We start from the raw sequence: 20,873 nt of genomic DNA, 5'->3' as shown, positions 1-20,873 counted from the left end.
ATATTCTCTACTTCGTCGAGTTTTAGGGTTTTTCGGGATGGGGGAGGTTGTGAACAAGAACGAGAGCGATTGGACCGACTCGGACGCGACGCAAGATTTGTTTGCGAACAAAAGGCCGCGCAGCATTTTGGTACCCATAGGTACGCTCCATCTCTTCGCGCATTTGCGCCATCCTCTGGGGCGGACATTTCTAATTTCACGAAGAACAGGGTGCTTCGCTACAGCGGCAATTCTCGCGAGTGGCCTGTGGAGCTTCAAAAAGGGCAACGTCAAGCACAGCCAGTACTGGATGAGAGCTCGCGTCGTCTCGCAAATGACCACTGTTTTATTGATGGCTGGAACGACTTATGGAATGAGCTTCACAGGTTCTTCTAGCTGAAAGGAAACGTAGAAAGCCAGAGATCAATAAAACATAGATCTTTCTTCTCAAAATGTCATACCTCGTTGTTCTTCTTTCTCTAGCTTTTGGTGCTCGAGATTGTCTAGGAAGGTGCTCCCAAGTAGGATGCGAGCCTGAGAATGTCGCTAAAAACGCCCGCAGCTGTGACTTCGGCCCCAGCTCCGGGTCCTCTCACGATCAATGGCTGCTTTTTGTATCTCGCAGTCGTGAAGGCGATTATGTTGTCGCTCCCGGAGAGCTGCGCGAATGCGTGTGACTTTGGATATCTCCGCAGCTCAACTCGGCCTTGGCTCGCGAGTACGTCGACTACACCCACGTAACACAGCACCTGGTGTGATAGAAGAAAAAACGACCGGTTTTAGTCTGGAAACAAAGCAGAGAATGGAAAACCTCGTCTGATTCTTCAGCTTGCTCTCTCCTAGCTGCAATCGCCTGATCGTACTCGGGAAGCTTGTCCATAAACTCATCCACATTTTCACATCCCTGGAAAAAAGATGCCGATCATGTGTGTTGAGGAAAGGCACCGAGTTAACTTACTCGCAGAGGCTCTGGAACGAGGTTTTCCAGGCATATATCATCCAACTCCAGCTTCAAGCCACATTCCCGAGCTAGAATAATAACCTGAACAGGCGAAAAACTTTTATGATCTCTATCAATCAAAGGGACAACTTACCTTTCTTGCAACATCCATCCCAGAGAGATCGTCACGGGGATCAGGCTCTGTGTAGCCCGCAGCCTTTGCCTCCTTGACAATTTCACTGAATGTCTTTTGACCATGGAAGTTGTTGAATATATAGCTCAATGTGCCACTGCGTTTTAGAATCGTTAACAAGATACGCTGTCACGCATAATAAATCCTCACCTGAAAATTCCTTCGACTGTGTGGATTTTATCGCCAGTTTCAAGTAGCCCCTGCAGTGTGCTTAGGATTGGCAGTCCTGCCCCGACAGTCCCTTCGTAAAAATAGTGCGTGTACGATTTTCTCTGAAGCTCCTTCAAACGCAAGTACTGTAAAATGAACGCTCGGTCATTAGAGCAGAAAAAATACTGACGATTACCTTGTCGAGAGAGCCTGAGTTAGCCTTCTTGTTTGGCGTAACTATATGCATGCCTTTTCGCATCCATGGATAGTACCAATTTGGTACATCAGAACTTGCTGTGCAGTCTACAACGACGATATTGGGGATCGGATGACTGCAACATAAATGTGCTGTAAACTTTTCGAGATCTGCTTCTTCACCTTCCTCTTTCAAAGTAGATCTCCAATTTGAAAGGTTCAAGCCCCTAGAAGAATTTGGAAGCTCATACACAGCAGAAGTTTTCCATGCACTTACGAATGACTAAGGGCCATTTTCTTCGATCCAATAACACCTAGCACCCGCAAATCGATATTAAAATCCTCCTTCAGGGGTCCTGCCTGAAAATAAAATATATTAAAAGCAGTTCGAAAGTTCAAAAGAAATTCACTCATACCTGATCCTTCAATTGGTCAAGAAGTGTTCCTCCAATAAGGCCCGGGCCGACAATGCCCACGGCCAAAGGAGTCCTCGAAAGATAAAAGCGAGAGTGTGCCGCCTTAAGAGCTTTCGCAGAGTTGTCTTGATTCACCACCACTGTAATATTATATTCCGAACAACCTTGAGCGATGGCCCGAACGTTAATATTTGCCTGCGTCGACAGGTTGGAACATGACAGCAAGAACTCAAGATTCTTACTTTCGCAAGGGCGTCAAATAATGTCGCACTGACTCCAGGAGTGCTAGCCATTTTCTGTCCAACTGCCGCCAAAATGCTACAATTCGGCACGATCTCTATCTGAAAGCACGTAACAAAATTAAATTAGAAAAGAAAGAGTCAAACACGAGGAGATACCTTAGACAGTCTTCCGGCGTCCAAGGCCCTTTTGAACTTTTTCTCGAGAGCTTTAGACACTGCCTTCACTTCTTTTTCTGGAACCGCAAAGCAGACGGAATGTTCGCTACTGCCCTGTCATACGGAAGTATCACCACAAGGTCCAACAAGTCAAATGCTAACCTGAGAGATCATAACAACGTTTGCGCCAACCTCCTTGACCGCTTCAAATATGGCACTCGCGGTTCCGGGCACACCAGCCATTCCAGTGCTGAAAGCAAAAGCACACGTCTAGTAGCCAGCAGGTATTAATAAAGCTTCTTACCCTTCCACATTCACCAGTGCCAAGTTATCGACTGTTGCAAAACCTTTGACCACTGAATCTGCTGCCCGAAATTCGTCATCGGTGCTTTCATAAGTAGTGCGACATATCTTCGTCCCAGAAGCAGAGAGATTGAAGACATTCCGTATTGTAATCGGAATGTTATACTTCATCACAGGTAAAGTTGTTCGTGGGTGTAACACGTTTGCTCCGAAGTAGGACTGCGAACACCGTGTTGTCAGAGCTTCAACAAAAAGGAGATTGCTCTTACCATCTCCCAAGCTTCTTGGTAAGACAGGGTGCTCAGCACAACGGCTTCGCTTACTGGAGACATCTTCAGCCTTTAAGACACCATTTCTCTTTTCGTCAAAGTCTTAGCCATACCTTTTCGTGGATCAGCACTGTAAACCCCATCTACATCAGTCCAAATCGTCACGTTGGCCGCACGGAATAAAGACCCCATTATGGCGGCAGAAAAATCGCTCCCATCTCGTTTCAACGTGGTTGGGACGTTGTCGGGTGTGTTAGCTATGAAGCCTGTCACTATAATGGTGTCAGCTGGATTGCGTGCATACCAATCGAATAGCCTCGTCTCGGACGATGCAAAATCGGGATCGACTTGGTTTGTACTGGTTGGAGTAACAACAAGCACTTCTCTTGCATCCATCCATGCAGCAGAGAGACCCCTCTGTTAAAAGATAAACAGATGAGGTGATCTCCACAATCAAGTGTACCTTATTCACAGCAGCACAGAGCATTTGAGCAGACCATAGTTCACCATGTCCGACAACAAAATCTGTGAAAGACTCCGTAGCATGTCCAGCTGCCAAAGCACACAACACACGTCAGAAGGAAAAATTCACGCACAGGGATCACAAACCGGACCAATGTATATAGCACGAAGCATGGCTTGAAGGTTCCGAATGTCGTCTTCAAGCTTGGCTAGAAACTTCTCCAGGTCCGCTCCTTCAACTAGCAGCGCTCTCGCAGTTTCCTTGTGCTTTTGTAGGAGAAGATTGAGCGACTCAATGTAGGATTCTTTCCGAGAGCCCGCAGCCTCCACAAGATGATAGAGCACGTCCGTGACCTTGGACATCGCCGAGACAACCACGACTTTGCGTTGCGATGGATCGGCGACGACGATGTCAGCCACATTTTGTATCCTCTCGCAAGTTCCCACGCACGTCCCACCAAATTTGTGCACGGACCACGATTCCCCTTGCGGCAAGCTATGCACCGTCTTGCTCTCCTCGGGCGCGATCAAACCTAGAACACATCCTTTCATGCGGGCGTCATCTAAAAACTACAAAGAGTACCTGTAGTAGAAGCAGTGGCATGAATGCTAGCAGCTCGCTTCAATCCTTGCTGGTGCTTCGATCTGCCACAGAAAATCAGCCAGTGCGATCACAAGCAGCGCCTACCGGTGAAGCAAATGCGGACTCTTGACGCTCCTGCAAACAAATCGCGCCGATGCGACATTCTGATCCCTGGCGCCGCGATCCAGGCAGCTCGAGAGGACGCGCGCCGCGGCAATGCCGTCGGCCAGAAGCGCGGCCATGGCCCTAGGAGGAGGAGGGCTCCAGGATAGGGCTTGGGATAAACCCTAAACCCTGTTCTCGTCCATTGGTAGGGACGAACTAACGACAGTGATGGATTGGGCGGGGCCAACACATCATTCGCGTCCCCCGCAATCATAGGTATCTCGATAGATATGTGGGATTCCAATCTTCCCATTGTCAAAGAAAATGTGGCTGGAGTGGCCGCGCGACAAGTGTTTGGAACCCCGTGAGATCTGGATCACCACACACAAAGGCCAAGATTTCATAGCTAGGGCTCTTTTTTTCTTGGACAAGAGAGAACAGCTCCGTGACAACGATCAAAAGAAATTCGCGATCAATCGGTCGATCACTTGGTCGGCGGTACGATCCGGACATTGCGTGTAAACTTTCCTTTCAGAGGGAGGTTCAATCGCGTTGCGTGGTGGATTCTTTTGTCAGCGAGCTCCGCGGGAGAAATTCTATTCTCGCGCCGAAATCGTGTTTCAAATTATAAGAGACTCTCGATCAACATATATAGTCGCTGGAGCTGGAAGAAAAACCGGCAGATCTAGATCTAGAGGCGGGCGGACACGTGGCGGCCGGCGGAGGGCGGCGATGGACGGCCAGGATATGGGCGGGATTTGTGCCAGGGGATATCCTCTTGGGCTTAAAACACACGTTCACACGAGAGGGGGGAGGGATTCCGGCACGACCCCTGGATCGTGGCTGTTCTTCGTGGGAGAGACGACGGAGGCCCAGATTCCAACGCTCCAATCGCTCGCGCGGAGCGCAAGAATCGCAGAGAAAGTCGCTAACGCTGGGAGAGGATCTGGAGCATATCGATCGGTGTGGATTTAGGTTGGATCAGGGTTTCCAGGATCGATTGCCGCGGGATCGTCTAGGTCAGTGCCAGCGCTTGCATTTTTCTTCATGAGCGGCAGTGCCTATGGCGTCGCCCAGCCGGCGCGAGCAGCAGCAGCAGCAACAGCAGCAGCGGCAGCGCGCTCTACCCTCATTGATTGATTTCGGCGATGACAATGATCCAGCGACCAGTTCGTCGATGTCGGATCCTTTCGGGTGGGCGGGAGGAGGAGCGGCAGCAAGCAATGGCGGCACGGACTTCCGCTCATCGGATTCCTTCTCCACGCCCTACAAACCATCCCAGCAGCATCGCAAGTTCACGCAGCAGCAGCAAACGCCTTCTCCCCAGCCGGACCTTCTTACTGGCGATTTTCCAGTGACGCCTCCAACAACGATCCCGGGAGTCCCTCCTCTCTTCCCAGCCTCATCCAACTCCTCCAATTCCTCCAATCCATTCGACAGCCCCTCGGATGGCCCGTTCGTCGCCAGGAACACCAACGATCGCTACTCGCCTCCTTCCGTCTCATCGTCGCCAGCAAACAAGACCGTTGCCAACAGCAGCAGTAGTAAAGCTCCTTCCACCAAGAACGTCCGACATTCCCAAAGCACTCCAGAGCTCAAGCCCGCCGTTCCATCGTCATCGCCACCAAAGGCCCACGCCGGAGCTTTGCATGGGCCGTCAGCTTCCGAGGGAGTGATCCCCTTGCGCGGGAGTCTCAACAAGCTAAGTCCACAGGCATCGCCGCCAGCCACAGTCGTGAAGCGCTCGAGCGAATTCATCGCCGGTGGTGGCAAAGGTGTTTACAAGCCTCCTCTGCGAGGCCCCGTGGATCCGGACAGGCCCGTCCCCTTCGATCTAAGACCATCGCCCATGAGAACCAACCAGCCAGCCAGAGCTCTCACTTGCACGGGCTCTTCGGTGTGGCTGGCATGCGATGGCGCTCTCAAAGTCTGGGACGTCGCGAATGCCATGTCTCACGGAAGTGGTGGCGATGGAAATCCTCCCGACGATATCGATGCCGCGGCTTTCACGTATATGGGTGTGGAAGGCATGACTCTATGCCTCGTCGCTGACGCTGCCAACAAGCTTGTGTGGAGTGGACACAGGGATGGCAAAGTCAGGGCTTGGAGCACCGAGGAACTTGTGAGGTCCAAGCGAAGAACGGAGCCGAGCTTGTGCTGGATTGCTCACCGCTCTCCGGTGTTGTCCATGGTCATCACCACGTATGGTAAGGGAGCTTATTTTTGTGTGCACGAGCTGTGCTTGAGCTAAGTTTGTGTTTGCTTGTCAGGGGAGTTATGGACTGGCTCTGACGGTGGTGCTATCAGAGCTTGGCCATGGGAGACAACGTCTCATGCTCTTTGCCGGGCAGAAGAAGAAACTATGTCTGCGGCGTCACTGATGGCACGCTCCTATGTGGACCTCAGAGCCCGTGGAACTGCTGCTGGTGCGACCAGCCTTGCCAATACGGATGTTTACTTTCTGCTGTCGGAGCACGCGAATGGGAGAGTTTGGAGCGGCGGACCGCTCGCTCTTGCGATATGGTAAAAAGTTGTGGAAACTTTTTATTGGTTTTTGACTAATGAGTAGATTCTCTGGCAGGGATGCGAGAACAAGGGACGTGTTAAAAGTTTTTGGGCCGAGTGTTCAGTCCGAATTCTCCAGCCCAGATATTTCTCCTGTTCGGGACAGTATGTGGGACGATGATGTCAGGTCCTCGATGTCGAAAGCATCAAAGAAAGAAAAAGCTGGTACGTTAAGCTTTTTCCAGCGCGTTATTGGAGCTGCTGATGCTGTTCGACGGGCTGCCAGCGGTGGTCAAGGTGGCGACGATAGTAAGAAGGTGGACGCATTGGTGGCCGCAGTTGATGGAACAGTATGGGGAGGATATCCAAGTGGAATGATCATTCAATGGGATGGACTGGGCAACAGGTTACAGGCAACCATCTTCATACCGGTTCCCGTTCGCAGCTTGTGTGCGGTGGGCACTAGAATCTGGGTGGGCTATGCGGACGGTCGAATTCAAGTGCTTGCAGATACAGGCAAGGTCCTCGGGGTGTGGATAGCTCACAGTGCCGCTATTGTCCATATGGAAAAGTGTGGGAGTTTCGTGTTCACAATGGCTCTTCACGGTGGCATTCGCGGTTGGAATATCGGATCGCCTTGTCCAATTGATGGGATACTTCAGATCGAGATGCAGTCCAAGGCAGAAACATACACGCAAGAAAGAACTTTTAAAATTCTAGCAGGAACTTGGAATGTAGCAGAGGAGAAGGCGAGCTTGAAATCCATGCAGATGTGGCTAGCATCTGCGACACACGCTGGCGTTGTGTTTGTAGGACTGCAGGAGACCGAGATGAGTGCCGGAGCTATTGCCATGGCAGCAGCAAAAGAAACGGTATGAGAAAACTTGTTGATTTGCGTCGACATGGTTTCTTTACAGGTAGGATTGCAAGAGAAGAGCAGTGCGAATGGACAATGGTGGCTGGATAATCTCGGTGCAGCTCTGGGTGAGAACCAGGACTTTGTTCGTGTTGGTTCGCGTCAACTTGCTGGGATTCTTATTGGTGTCTGGTAAATGACTAAGTCCGCCAAGTGCTATCTTGTGTTCTGTTCTGAACTTTTTTCTTTTCATTTTTCTTGGGCAGGGTCCGAAACGAACTTATTCCTTTTGTTGGAGAGATCGATGCTGCAGCTGTTCCCTGTGGGTTTGGCCGTGCTCTTGGTAACAAAGTGAGTGTTTCAACTTTTGTGGCATTTTTCTCAAACGCTTGTCTTGTTTAGGGAGGAGTAGGAGTTAAAATCCTCCTTTACAGAAGAACTTTTTGTTTTTTAAGCAGTCACTTGGCTGCACACATGGATGCCGTTGGTCGACGAAACGCGGATTTTGAGCACATTTACCATCAGATGAAATTTGGTCGTTCTTCCGGTGGATCAGGTACTTGCTTAAGTCGTTTATAATTTTACCGAGCTGCTTGCATGTCTTACCTAAACCTTATTGGAGTTCTGTTTGACTGAATCCAATAGGTCCTCATCTTGGGATCTAGCTAACATTGTGGAGCAATTGTGTCAATCCAAATGCGCTCTCTACAGCATTCCGTGGGGCAACCGTGCGTAAAACTGCGTCTCCTGACGGACAGGAAGTGGGAAAGGAGGTAGTGGTAAGGATTCGTGATTTGTTTTTGGTTTAAAGATGGAAACTGAAAGCTGTGTGGCTTCCAGGAGTCGGAAACCGTCATAGAAGCAGTGATGCCCGATCTAGCGGATGCGGACATGATTGTTTGGGTTGGAGACTTCAACTACAGGATAGATGATCTTGCGTATGAAGACGCAATAGACTTGATATCGTCCAGACAATGGGAAGTTTTACTTCCAAAGGATCAACTACGTATAGAGATGACCGGTGGAAGAGTTTTCCAGGGAATGCGAGAGGGCCCCCTACGATTCCAGCCAACTTACAAGTTTGACAAGGGATACAGTAACCCTCTCGGTAAGCCTCGTTCTATTGGTGACTTTAGGTTGATGTCTTTGTTCCGCTCCAGGCTATGATTCAAGTGAGAAGAAACGGATACCAGCTTGGTGTGATCGTGTAATTTTTAGAGATAGCTACGATGGGACAGAAGCCAAGAAGAAATTTAATCTTTCGCACCCAGTGTCAGCATCAGTAATATCGTAAGCTAGTGTCTCTCCGTCTCATCTTTCCATATGGTTTTTATACTCATTGTTGGATGTGGCCGCAGCTACGACTCGTGTATGGATGCACTAGACAGTGACCACAAACCTGTGAGGTGTCTACTTAACGTTGACATTGCTGTGATCAACGAAGCAGCAAGGAGGAGAGCATTTTGCGAGCTAATGTTGAACAATCCTCACGTCCAGAAGTGGATGGATCAGCTCAACTCTGTACCGGAGACGGTTGTCAGCACTAACAAGATCATCCTCGAGGACGGCGTGCCTTCTATTCTCAAAGCAATCAACGAGAGCAGCAGGCAGTGCGTAGTCTTTGAGCTGCGCTGCGAAGGCGATCCAGCAGAAGCCACTGTAAGCGCAGCGGCTCGAGTAACGGTTAGAGCTGGATTCGGGCTCCCACCTTGGTTACAGGTAACACACTTCTCCGAGTGTGTTTATGAAAGCTTTTCTGTTCTTCCAGGTTACGCCCGCTTCAGGGATGATACCACCGAAAGGAAGCATGGAAATCAATCTCAAGTTTATGAACGTTTTGCCGGACGATTTCATGGAAGGTGGAGGCCCGGCGGTTGGCCTGGACAACCGCGGCAAAGCTGTGAACTTGGCCTTCTCCTACAAAGGATCACTCTCGAGCTCGTGCAAGAGGTACCAAGTTGCTGTTTCTAGTCCTTCAGTCGGGCAGGGAAGTCAAGACCGGGAGCCAAAGTTCCGGCTCCAAAGGTCGAACGTTCTAGCATCCAGGCTCAACTCGGAGGACACGAAAGATCTTCTCTTGTTGTGACCACCGGAGAGAGCGCGAGAAGAGTTTTTGCAGCAGAGCACGAGTTTGTAGGTGAAAGCTTTATTTTTTCCTACTCTTGGAGGAATTCTTTTTTTTCTTGGAGATTTCTCAGCTCTTCCAACATTTCTTGTGGCATGCAGATTTGTACATTCATTCTTAGCAGCTCGAGTGGGAAAGAAAAGAAATTGTTTACCACGAGAGAGGCGATTATAAATAAACATTGGTTTTACAGCTTAATCCGTTAGAATTTAACGGTCAGATCTCTCATTACCAGGTTAGGGTTTAGGGCTTGGAGGAGATGGGGGAGCGGGAAGAGAGGAAGCGGCACCCCCGCGACGGTGAGTATCACCATAGTAAAGAGAAGGATAACAAGAGCGGCGGCGGTCACAGCTACAGAAATGCCAGGGAGCGCGAAAGAGATCGAGACCGAGGCCGCGAACGCGAGCGCGATCGCGAGCGTGACAAGGATTATCGCGAGCGCGACAGAGATAATCGGGACTGGGACAGGGATCGCCGGGATAGGGAGCCCGTTGACAGGAATCACAGGGATTACAGGAAGAGGGCACGGTCCAAGTCCGTGACACCCGAAAAGCACGATGGAAAACGAAAGAAAGAGGCACAGGTGAAGCCCAGCGCCACAGAGAAGCCGCAGGAGCAGCCACCACAGCCCGTGGCTTTGGAGCCTCTAGCGGACGAAGAAGACATGATGAAGAGCTTTGGCATTCCTCTCAACTTCGACTCCACCAAGGTTGGTTCATTTATTCTGTCTGGTCGAGGTCTAAAACTTTTCTTTTGTTTTCTTCCTTGCAGGGAAAATGCGTGCCTGATGCAAACCAGAGTGCGGTGAAGCTGGCTTCCAAGCGCCAGCCGCGGCAGTACATGAACAGAAGAGGTGGGCATTGTTTTTTTATTTTTATTTATGGTTTCTCGATTTCCTGTGAATTTATCGCCGCTCCTTGCTTGCAGGAGGATTCAACCGACCGCTACCCGCTGAGCTCAACAGATGAAAACTGTAGTTTAGAGCCGGATGATTGATGAATCTGAGGTAACGAGAAAATGACGTAATTTCTCTCAAACAGCAGTCTCTACTGATTATACTTGCGTGAAACAGGCACCCTCTTGTCTAGACGGTAAGTTCGGCGAGATAATGCTCCACGATAGAACAGGGAATTGATGATTGTTCATTGCGTCAGAAGGCCGAGTGATCTACAAAGAGATCTCGGCACAAGGGTTTTGCCTTTCTCCGTAATTGCACTAGAGAAATGTCTCTCGCCAGCACAATAGCTTCCACTGTTCGTGCCTGGTTTGTGTACTATAATGTGAAACCCTGCATTGTTTTGCCATTACAATCCAAATGCCTGGCGATGCAATGTGTGGTGCCTGGGCGACAAATCCCCTGTTTGAGTATGGGGGTGAGGGGTGGGTGGGGGGCATAAGTGTTGGCGCATGGTACATGGTATGGCATTCAAAAAGTAAAATTATAAATATAAAGAGGGAGAAGATTCTTCATAGTTTTAAAGTAACTTTTTTAAAGAACATTAGGTGGCATTTCCTAGGCCAATAATCAATCTGGTATTATATTGAAGTGGCTTATATGTAAGCATGGTTTATTCACACACTATTTATCAAAGCATGCAATTGGCAGTAGAATCTTTTGTTTGATTTCGATGATAGAAAGATCATTGTTTAGGACACATTGTTTGCAAAAAGAAAAGCTAAACATTGTATGGAAATAACTAGTTTTATCTCTCACCTACCTTATATCTCAATTGAGGATTATATTGTGGATGAACAATCAAAAGTATTGTGGTTGGCTGTTGCCTTAGGGATCTATCCAATTTCTACAAATAAATAGGTGATTCAATTAATAGATTTAATTAAAAAAGAGTTATAATCATTCTTAACCAAATGGGAGTTCATTAATTATATTTTGATCTTGCCTATTCCAAAGTACCTCAGCTATGATGAATTTGCTCTCTTATACTCTCAAGTGTAAGTCTAAATACTAATATATACCATGTGGTCAAAGCCTAAAACATGTCTAAATAAGGAGAATACATATCACGTGATCAAATCCTAAAACACGTTTAAATAAGGAGAATGAGGAAAAAGACTTAGTCTTGAAAGAATTTTTTGCCTTAGGTCCCAACCCTAAATTAGTTAGAACTGAGGATTAGTAGTTATGGGTGGGTGTTTACAATTTGCCACACTTCACTATAAGTCCACACCCTCATAAACACTTTCGCATATGGAAGGGAAAAATTATAACTCACTTTCTTGTAAATTCATACCCTTGTCAATGGAAATTGTTGTGAACATCCTTGCAAATGGAAGGTAAAAGTTGTAACTCACTTTTGTAAATGATTAATTTTTCCATTATACTTTAGTCATTTGACCACAATTTCGACCACATATAAGAATTTCACCCTCAACCTTCATAAATCTTATTCTGGACTTAAGGACTTGCTAGCCTCGAAAATGACATTTATGCTACTCAACCTTTGCACTTGGTCCAAGTGCTCCACATGTTCAATCTTATGACTGACACCCAAAGGTACCATTGACATATTAGCTTGTTATGTTAAAGCCATGCTCATTCACCTTTGTCATACTGATAGTCCAACATTACTTGCATCACAATCCCATCTTTTAAAGACTTTGTTATCCATCCATGAGTGATCATCCCAGATTTACTCCTTAACATCCTTAGAATGCCTGCAGATATGGGGAATAACCTTCCTTAATATCCCTTTTTCAATCCCCACCAAATCCTTTTTTATCCACAGCTGTGTTCATCAACATTGCCACTAAGTCAAGGCCCACAGGCCCGACCATTATATCCTAATGACCTCCAGGATTTCCTTGCTATATAACTGCATCTTTAGTCACTACATAAGTGGATTGCTCCTCTTCCTTTCCACAATCTAGGACTTTAGGACGACATTTCAAAACATTATAGCCCTACACGAGCCTCATGAGTACTCTTCTCACCATCCACATTTGGGTGCCCTAGCTAGGTGGTGTAAACAACCAAAGAGAACGACTTGAGAAATGATCCATGGGGTTCAAATATAGAGGGAAAGGGCCAATGAACAAAAGTGCACTCCTTTTTCCAATCGGTTAAGGGTCTTGGGATATTTGGAGTTAAATGTCCTTGGGTTTGAATAGTACTGGGTTAGATGACCTCCCGGGAAGTCCAAATTCAAGGATCTTACAGTTGGTATCAAAGCGGTCTCAAGTCTAACTCTGTTGGTTGGCTAGGGAATCACACCATATGTTAATTGACATCTGGCTGGTCCAATTTACTCCCACTGGGCTCGACCCGAGGGTGGGTTCGACCCGAGGGGTAGGGTGTCAAGAGAGCATGGTGGATTGTAAGCAACCAAAAAGAACGACTTAAGAGATGATCTATGGGGTTCAAATATAAAAGGAAAGAGCCCATGAACAAGAGTGCACCCCTTTTTCCAATCAGTTAAGGGTTTTGGGATATTTGGAGTTAAGCGTCCTTGGGTTTGAATAATACTGGGTGGGTGACCTCTTGGGAAATCCAAATTCAAGGATCTTACAGATGGCTAGAGCAAAGTTCCAATAAATTCAAGGATCTTACAGGTAGCTAGAGCAAAGTTCCAATAAGCTACATTAGGAATATCAACCACACTTAAATTGAGAATATCAACCATTCGATCTCCTGGGGGAGATAAATCTGGCTCTTGAACACTTCACTAAACTACCTCACTTGTTTATCCATATTCACTTTAGCCTTGGACTTTCTAGTGGTTATATCATCACTTAATATGTGGGGACTTTCTAGTGGTTATATCATCACCTAATATATGGGTATAGCCTTTCTAGGCTATACTGGCCTTTCTTGCCCAAAATAATTCCACTAGAGTCCAACCCCCACATTGTCTTTATTATACTTTTGACCCTCCCTCCTGATTGTTTTGGACTATCACCCAATAGTTTGTATTAGTATTCAAATTCGGACTCAGTCTCAGTCTTAGTCTCAATTCCATTTTGGACTCCATCTCGAACTTCATCTTGACTCCATTTTAGACTTTATTCTATCTTATGTCCATCTCAGACTCCATCTTATGTCCATCTCAGACTCCATCTCATGTCCATCTCGGACTCTATCTTAAGTCCATCTTGAACTCTATTTCGGACTCCATCTTAAGTCCATCTCAAACTTCATCTCGACACTTCCACGTGTTATGTGTTGGTCTTTTTGTGTCCCTTTTCTAAAGACTCACTTATTATTTACTTCATGCTCATTCCTTAAGCATTTCGTTAAGAGTTCCATTCCCACTTTCAACTTTTCAAATCAAAGTTTTTAGTCCAAACGTGTTACTCTTGTTTGGCTTTCGCTTCGGCCACTACCATGTGGCACCCTTTCGGCTCCATTTTTAGGGCTTTAGGATTTGTATTTTAGAACTTTCTTGCAACTTTACACTTTCATAAATAGAAGTTAAAACTCATGACATTTCTTATACCATTTATAAACTTTTGTAAACTTTTAAATTTAAACTTTCTAAGAAGTTACATTAAGGACATTTAACCCCAAATATCTCAAGACCCTTAACCAATTGAAAAAAGAAGGGCATTTTTTTATATTTAATACATTATAGATCATTTTTTGAATTGTTCTCTTTAATTGCTTACAGTTTTGTTATACCAAAGGATGTTAAAATCCTAAAGGTTTAGTGTTTGGTTATTTATGCTTGTAGGGAGCATACCCAAATTTTAAGTTTAGTCTATTCCAAGAAAAGAAATTGGGAAATAGAGAGTCTAAAAATCTATAAAGAGAAGGCTAACACTTCATTATTTTTGCAGTGAGTAGTTGAAGTTAAATAAGACTAAGGAGATAATATAATAAAAAAAGACCTTGGCAAAAGAACTTAACTATAGCTAGGATAAAAGAGGTAAACTAACAAATTAGTAACAGAAAATTTATGGATTACAGCTAGCAATTGCATGCTAGAATTGATCAAAATGAAAAAAACATAATCACCACCTAAAAATGTCCTATAAGAACAAGTGTAAGATATAAGCAACTCTAAGAACAAAAGACATAAATAGACCTCCTATTTATACCCATGTTTTATGTAATTTAGATTTACATTTAATTTTTAGTTAGGTTAAAGTGTTTTGTATATGAATATACATAAATACATATCATTTACATTTATGGGCACTTGGTTAGATCATTAAGTTAAGTGTGATGAGCAATGGATCCAAGTGTGGCTATGGATAGAGTGGCAATGGAGTTGGGTATGGTGGTGGAGCTAAATGCACAACAGTAGAGAGTCATGCTCCTATTGAATTCAAGTTCCAAGCATTCAATCATGTTTGGAATTTGAGTGAGCCCTTAAACATGAACTCAAGATGACATAAAAAAAAAGAGGAAGGAGTTTGTAAAAAAATATAGATGAAAAACAGCTTTAAACTCATTTATAATAGACACTAATGGTTTCTTGTTCACAACACAAGGTTTCTTAAGTTAATTCCACCATCAAAGACTAGTTATTAAAGCCTTTGCATTTTCTAAATTGGTTAACCATACCAAATAATTACACCAGAAAAAGTTAAAATTTTGAGTCAATCTAGCTTTGTATAAAACATTATCATATCCAACCTTAAGTGGTTTGACACACCCACATATCATAGTAATTATGCCATGCCTCTTGCATCCTGTTAATTCTTATTCAGAGCTTGTAGTTCATATAGTCCTCAAACACCTCATCAACACCACTAATATGAAGATTCCAATGCAATCATTTCTCTAATACCCGCCTCACGTTGACCACGGTCAAAGCTGGCGTCTTAACATCGATACGATTCTTCCAGGTGTAGGGTAAATATTTTGACCTGGGGCAAGGTCTAGCGAAGCAATGGGATGCGCTTTCTCTTCTTGTGCCGCATCAGAGCGAGCACGAGGCGATTGTCTTGGGAGACGGCACACAGCCAGTCGGGAGCGTTATACTCCGTTCACTACTGTGAGAAATGGTAAGTTCTTCATCCTTTCCTGTGTGAAAATAATTGTTCTTTGCTTGGTTTTCAGGCAACCCTGGTGCTGCTAAAGCAAATGAAGGAGCAAATAGAGCTGGACAAGCTGCCAGAGTCCAACCGATTGCTGTTCCAATGCTTCGTATTGACGAGCTAAAAGAAGCCACCGAGAATTTTGGTCCCAAGTCACTCATCGGTGAGGAATCCTATGGCCGAGTTTACCTTGCGGAGTTGCGAAGTGGTCAAGCTGCGATAAAGAAGCTCGACAAGAATTCACAGCCTGATCAGGAGTTTCTTGCTGAGGTATGCTTTTCAAGCGTTCTACTTTTTTATTCATTCGTGTGGTGCTTCAGATTTCCATGGTATCGAGATTAAAGAATGAGAACGTTGTTGAGCTTATTGGATACTGTGTTGACGGACCACTCCGTGTTTTGGCGTATGAGTTTGCAACGATGGGCTCCTTGCATGACATACTCCATGGTACGTTTTGAGCCTTTTCAAGATGTTCGAATCTTACGAGTCATGTCCCACCAGGGAGAAAAGGTGTTAAAGGTGCTTTGCCTGGTCCGGTGTTGGATTGGACCCAGCGTGTGAAGATCGTAGTAGGGGCTGCGAAGGGGCTCAAATATTTGCATGAAAAAGTCTCTCCACCACTAATTCACCGTAACATCAAGTCCAGTAACGTTCTCCTGTTCGACGACTGCACAGCAAAGATAGCCGACTTCAATCTCTCCAATAAAGCACCGGACACGGCCGCAAGGCTTCACTCGACTCGTGTACTTGGAGCTTTCGGCTACCACGCTCCAGAGTAAGCGGTTATAACTTCCAAGCCTCAGTCTAACGCTTTTTGGCTTAGATATGCTATGACAGGTCAGCTCACACAAAAGAGCGATGTCTATAGCTTTGGCGTGGTTTTGTTGGAGCTCCTCACTGGGAGAAAGCCAGTGGATCACTCAAAGCCTCGTGAACAGCAGAGCCTTTTAACGTGGGTAAGTAGGCTGACAAGCTCAGTGGCGGTATCTGGTACTTCAACGTGTTGTTTGATCCGATCACAGGCCACACCCAGACTTAGCGAAGACAAAGTCGAGCAATGTGTGGATCCAATGCTGAAAGGAGAGTATCCTGTAAAAGCAGCTGCCAAGGTAAGTTCTTTTCTTTTTTTTTTTCTGTTCTTCCAACTGCGTTCTTCTTGCATAGATGGCCGCTGTTGCCGCTCTGTGCGTGCAATACGAGGCGGACTTTAGGCCAAACATGGGCATCGTGGTGAAAGCGCTCCAACCTTTGCTCACGGCCCGAGCTGCCGCTGCAACAGAGTAAATTATTTAGTGCTTACCATCGCTGTCTTGTTCATAGGTAGGCTCTCGGTTATCATTTTGTAAGTATACGTACCACGATGGCGCGGCTCTTTTATCCCCGGGGAAGTTTGGTTTTCCTAACTGATCCTATATCTTCCATGTTGTCTACAATGTAGCAGCAGAAGAAAAGAAAACGAAAAGCGAGGTGGTTTTGGTTTCTGGATTTACTGGATTCACTCTTTGTTTCAGATGGTCCGAGCTCTGGATGGAAACTTGCTCTTCCCAGCTCGACATACTTCGCGCTCTCAGGTTCTTAAGAATGGCATTCCAATTGCTCCAGCACTACAGCAAGCAGGGAAACGTCCAGCAGGCACGAATCGTGTTTGACAGTATCACCTTGCTCGTGGAACATGATGAACATCAACGTAGGCCCGGGGCGGGTGTGTGGAGGAAGCCAGGCTTTTCTTCGAGGACATGCCAAGTAGGGACATGGTTGCGTTGCTCTCGGCGACGTATGCTCGGCGCGGGCATGTCGAGGAGGCCAAGCGGTCTTTCCCTCCATGCCCGGCGCCAATGTAGTATCGTGGACGTCGCTACTGGCCGCTTATACCCAGACTGGGCAATCAAGCGTGCAAAGTCGGTCTTTGAGGAGATGCCGCAGATGGCCTGGACTATGGCCTTGACACAGTGACTGCAGTGGCTGTGGCCTAGAACACGATGCTTGAGACGTATGCTTACAATGGCCAGACGGACTCGACGCTGGAGCTCTTCCACCCCATGGTTCTCACTCAAACTCCAGGAGAAGCAGGCTTCGTTTGGATTCTCCTGGCGCAGGAAAGCTTCGATCCGGCCTTGCTATGACGAGAGACTGGAAGTTGGTTCCTCTCAAGCAGCAATTTTGCTGCGTGGTGGATTTTCCGCACGGGCTAGGTACTTGATCGAGGCCGAGGTGCTCGTCTCGGCCATGCAGAGCGATGCCCGAGAGCTGGGGTTGCTGGGAGCTTTCCGGGGACACACCAAGATGGGGGAGCTCGAGTGACGAAACTGGTGCTCAGGAGGAAAGCACTCCGTATGTATAATGTGCTGCTGACCAATATGTTTCGATCGTCGAGCAAACTCTTCCAATTCTCACTCGCTCGAAGTGACAATCCGCCATAGAAGATCAAAGAAGTTCCAAGAAAGTTGTGAGCAACGAGAAGATCAAAGAAGTTCTTCGAAGAACTAAAGTAGAAGCTTCGAAGGACTAAGTAGAAACTTTGAACAAAGAGAAGGTTCTACTAGAAACTTGCGTGCATAATAGTCATGTTTCTACTTTTTCTTTTTCTTCACATTGTCTGCCTTCTTGTTTGTCTGCTCGTTTGGTCGTGCTGGGGCCTTTTTTATAGCTCGTCCATTTCCTGTGATCAAAAGACCATATAGATAGATAGATTTTAGCTGAGAAGCGTCGGTATGGAGCCAATTAAGAGTCGAGTTCTAGTTGTTGGATGCACAGGATACATCGGCAGGCTCATGGCTCAAGCTTCGCTGGATTTAAATCACCCAACGTACCTCCTCGTGCGGCCGGACGTTGTTCACGACATAACGCGGGTGGAAATAGTATTAGGATTCAAGGCACAGGGGGCCAAGCTCTTGGAGGTAAACAGTTGGCTTGCAATTTTTCTTTTCTGACTGTTCGTTTCTCTCTGGCTAGCAGGGATCTCTTGATGACAACGACAGTTTGTTGGCCGCTCTGAAGCAAGTAGACGTGGTGGTCTCGGCGATGGCAGAGAATCGGCTGCTCTCTCAACTCAAGCTGGTGGAGGCCATCAAGCAGGCGGGGAACATAAAGGTCCGTGCCAATTTATTGGTATCCATCTGAAGTTTGGTGCGTGCCGCAGAGATTTTTACCTTCGGAGTTTGGAATGGATCCCGACCGGATGCATCACGCTCTCAAGCCGGGAAACCACGTCTTTGAGTCGAAGCGAGAGGTGAGGCGTGCAGTGGAGGCAGCCGGGATCCCCCATACTTTCGTGTCGGCAAACTGTTTCGCTGGTTACTTCTTGTCTTCACTCGCGCAGTTCGCTCAGTTCATGCCTCCCAAGGAGAAAGCTTTCATCTATGGAGACGGGACAGCCAAAGGTCTGCCAAATGCATTCATGGCTTGCAGTGCTTTTAGACTGAGCTCTCTCTTTTCTTCTTCTTTCGGCAGTGGTCTGGGTCGTGGAAGCGGATGTTGGGCGATACGCGTTGAGCACTGTGGACGATCCCAGGGCGGTAAACAAGACGATCTACATTCGCCCTCCAGCCAACGTCCTGTCGCAGAAGGAAGTCGTCGAAATGTGGGAGGAGATGAGCGGTGTGACGCTGGTAAAGTGTCACATTCCCGAGGAGGACTTTCTCAGAGATCTTCAAGGTGGGTTTGACGTGTTGTTGTCGTTCTCTCTTTTGTTTAATCGCGAGCGCTCTTTCCAGGACCACCGTCACCGAAAAACGAGGCGCTCTCCATCTTCTATCACGTCTTCTACAAGGGTGAGTGCTCCAACTTCGACATCAGTGACGACGTGAGCGCGTCCCACCTTTACCCTCACATCGATTACATGAGCGCAAGCTCCTATCTCAAGAGGTTCCTGTGACGACGGGGGGCTCCCCTTTCTTGGCCAAAACCTCAACTTTAAAACATAGTTCAAAGCATTGTGTTTACCTTTAAATCACAAAGTTATAAATAAGACGAGAAAATAGAATATTTCTGGCAAATCACAGCCGTTCAAAGAGATCGTGTTACTTCTGTAAAACACTAAAAATAAACTTGATAGTAATCCTTGGGGTTTGAGCAAGCAGTGGCAATGGAGTGGAAGATCTTGGTTTTTTTGTCGCTGATCCTTTGCGTTCAGACCACTTACGCCGCCAAATACTTCATGGCGTTTGGAGATTCGCTGTCCGACACGGGAAACTTGCAGAGCATGTCGGGCGGGGTGGTGAAGCTCCCGTATGGCATGACGTACTTCAAAAAGGCCACGGGGAGGTTCTCCGACGGGAGGCTATGGCTAGATTTCGCCATGGACAACTTTGGCACGCAGTTCTTGCCACCCTACGACGACGGGAGCAACAAGAATCTAGACTATACCAAGGGCGTCAACTTCGCCATCGCCGGCGCCACCGCGAACGAGGACTTCGCGAGCCCAACGCTCCCCAGCGGCATCAGCCTGGATCACCAGATCGACAGCTTCGTCAACTTCAAGAAGGACTGCTCCTCCTCGCACGCCACCTCGCACTTCCCCTCGACTGGCACGGTGGAATCCGGCGTCGCGATCATACTCATCGGCGGCAACGACATCAACTACATGATCATCGGCGGCTCCTCTCCGAGCGCCATCGTGGCCAAGATCCCCGACGTGATCGGCTCCATCGAGGACGGGATCAACCGTCTCGCCAAGGAGGGGATCAAGAGCTTCCTGGTGATGAATCTCCCGCCGCAGGGGTGCCTGCCGCTCTACCTGCAGCAAAGTGTGGGATCCAGTCCCAAGTACGATGGATTCGGCTGCCTCGAGGAGATCAGCAAGGTGAGCATGGAATTCAACAAGGCGCTGATGGCGATGCTCGAGGGGATCGATGCCGGTGAGAACATCGTGTATGGGGATGTGTTCGCGGCGGCGCTGACCATGTACAAGAGCCCGGAGGACTACGGCTTTGATCCGGCCAGCAAGCTGCAGGCGTGCTGTGGGTCGGGGTCGGGGACTTACAACTGCGACGCGAGCAAGCCCGGATGCGGCTGCAGCACCTCCACGGTGTGCAAATCCCTGTCGAAGCACATGAACTGGGATGGAGTTCATTTCACGGAGAAGTTCTACCAGAAGATCACGGACTTTGTGATGAACCAGGGTTTCTACATGGTGGTGAAAGGGTCGAGCTTCTTTTGACGAAAGTTGTACCACCTTTTAACTCTCTAGAAGCTTTTGATTTGGTTGTGTTGTACAAGAGTTATCGTCCATGGCTTTCGATTTGATTGTAGCAAAGCCGAGCATTTGATGTCCATGAATCCGATTGTTTTAGTTCTAATGCACTGTCAACTTACACACGTCTGGCAAAACAGTGCGGCAGGAAAACGAAGACTTATGCGCATCAGACACACACAAGGACGCCGAAAGCGTGAGCG

General features: G+C 47.2%; 7 protein-coding genes across 11 annotated transcripts; 6 read left to right on the top strand and 1 right to left on the bottom strand.

The window, feature by feature from the left end:
* Positions 1–14: 14 nt before the first annotated feature.
* Positions 15–432, top strand: LOC112344139 (HIG1 domain family member 2A, mitochondrial-like). The gene is made up of 2 exons (XM_024668303.1): positions 15–140; positions 210–432. The coding sequence occupies exons 1-2, from the start codon at positions 38–40 to the stop codon at positions 377–379; spliced, it is 273 nt and encodes a 90-aa protein (XP_024524071.1). The 5' UTR covers positions 15–37; the 3' UTR covers positions 380–432.
* LOC9655342 (bifunctional aspartokinase/homoserine dehydrogenase 1, chloroplastic) lies at positions 293–4,194 on the bottom strand. Its single transcript, XM_024668302.1, has 19 exons — positions 3,994–4,194; positions 3,889–3,950; positions 3,458–3,838; positions 3,307–3,395; positions 2,957–3,260; positions 2,844–2,896; positions 2,576–2,793; positions 2,434–2,521; positions 2,272–2,385; positions 2,116–2,214; positions 1,874–2,068; positions 1,735–1,817; positions 1,459–1,684; positions 1,263–1,408; positions 1,074–1,209; positions 938–1,021; positions 791–883; positions 441–728; positions 293–375 (listed from the first exon to the last, which is right to left on the bottom strand). The coding sequence occupies exons 1-18, from the start codon at positions 4,128–4,130 to the stop codon at positions 483–485; spliced, it is 2,754 nt and encodes a 917-aa protein (XP_024524070.1). The 5' UTR covers positions 4,131–4,194; the 3' UTR covers positions 293–375; positions 441–482.
* A 603-nt stretch (positions 4,195–4,797) lies between these two features.
* Positions 4,798–9,677, top strand: LOC9655341 (type II inositol polyphosphate 5-phosphatase 15). 2 transcript variants are annotated; one of them, XR_002991594.1, is made up of 12 exons: positions 4,798–6,200; positions 6,264–6,516; positions 6,575–7,370; positions 7,416–7,546; positions 7,621–7,705; positions 7,757–7,910; positions 8,066–8,133; positions 8,195–8,462; positions 8,515–8,644; positions 8,713–9,073; positions 9,123–9,491; positions 9,581–9,677. XR_002991594.1 is itself a non-coding variant. In XM_024668240.1 (11 exons), the coding sequence occupies exons 1-11, from the start codon at positions 5,057–5,059 to the stop codon at positions 9,438–9,440; spliced, it is 3,708 nt and encodes a 1,235-aa protein (XP_024524008.1). In that variant the 5' UTR covers positions 4,798–5,056; the 3' UTR covers positions 9,441–9,677. The 2 variants fall into 2 exon arrangements, 1 of the variants encoding a protein (XP_024524008.1); XM_024668240.1 differs by having other exon boundaries at positions 9,123–9,677.
* A 28-nt stretch (positions 9,678–9,705) lies between these two features.
* LOC9655340 (U4/U6.U5 small nuclear ribonucleoprotein 27 kDa protein) lies at positions 9,706–10,789 on the top strand. Of its 2 annotated transcripts, XM_002963765.2 has the most exons (4): positions 9,708–10,188; positions 10,251–10,332; positions 10,407–10,485; positions 10,552–10,789. In XM_002963765.2, exons 1-3 carry the CDS (start codon positions 9,739–9,741, stop codon positions 10,445–10,447), a joined length of 573 nt encoding a protein of 190 aa, XP_002963811.1. In that variant the 5' UTR covers positions 9,708–9,738; the 3' UTR covers positions 10,448–10,485; positions 10,552–10,789. The 2 variants fall into 2 exon arrangements, with proteins under 2 accessions (XP_024524010.1, XP_002963811.1); XM_024668242.1 differs by having other exon boundaries at positions 9,706–10,188; positions 10,407–10,789.
* A 4,517-nt stretch (positions 10,790–15,306) lies between these two features.
* On the top strand, positions 15,307–16,968 carry LOC9655339 (pto-interacting protein 1). 3 transcript variants are annotated; one of them, XM_024668384.1, is made up of 7 exons: positions 15,307–15,446; positions 15,502–15,749; positions 15,800–15,926; positions 15,981–16,254; positions 16,303–16,435; positions 16,502–16,588; positions 16,644–16,968. In XM_024668384.1, the coding sequence occupies exons 1-7, from the start codon at positions 15,332–15,334 to the stop codon at positions 16,761–16,763; spliced, it is 1,104 nt and encodes a 367-aa protein (XP_024524152.1). In that variant the 5' UTR covers positions 15,307–15,331; the 3' UTR covers positions 16,764–16,968. The 3 variants fall into 3 exon arrangements, with proteins under 3 accessions (XP_024524152.1, XP_024524153.1, XP_024524151.1); XM_024668385.1 differs by having other exon boundaries at positions 16,303–16,431; positions 16,644–16,748; XM_024668383.1 differs by having other exon boundaries at positions 16,303–16,588.
* Positions 16,969–18,115: 1,147 nt separating this feature from the next.
* LOC9655338 (bifunctional pinoresinol-lariciresinol reductase) lies at positions 18,116–19,474 on the top strand. The gene is made up of 5 exons (XM_002963763.2): positions 18,116–18,376; positions 18,435–18,569; positions 18,619–18,859; positions 18,930–19,133; positions 19,193–19,474. Exons 1-5 carry the CDS (start codon positions 18,191–18,193, stop codon positions 19,351–19,353), a joined length of 927 nt encoding a protein of 308 aa, XP_002963809.1. The 5' UTR covers positions 18,116–18,190; the 3' UTR covers positions 19,354–19,474.
* Positions 19,475–19,563: 89 nt separating this feature from the next.
* LOC9655337 (GDSL esterase/lipase LIP-4) lies at positions 19,564–20,637 on the top strand. The gene has a single exon (XM_002963762.2). It carries the CDS (start codon positions 19,564–19,566, stop codon positions 20,635–20,637), a length of 1,074 nt encoding a protein of 357 aa, XP_002963808.2.
* Positions 20,638–20,873: the final 236 nt, after the last annotated feature.

The sequence above is a fragment of the Selaginella moellendorffii genome, unplaced genomic scaffold (assembly GCF_000143415.4).
Source record: "Selaginella moellendorffii unplaced genomic scaffold, v1.0 SELMOscaffold_3, whole genome shotgun sequence".
NCBI classification, from domain to species: Eukaryota; Viridiplantae; Streptophyta; class Lycopodiopsida; order Selaginellales; family Selaginellaceae; genus Selaginella; species Selaginella moellendorffii.
The sequence above is the reverse complement of the archived record's forward strand: the minus strand, read 5'-3'. Positions and strand labels throughout refer to the sequence as shown.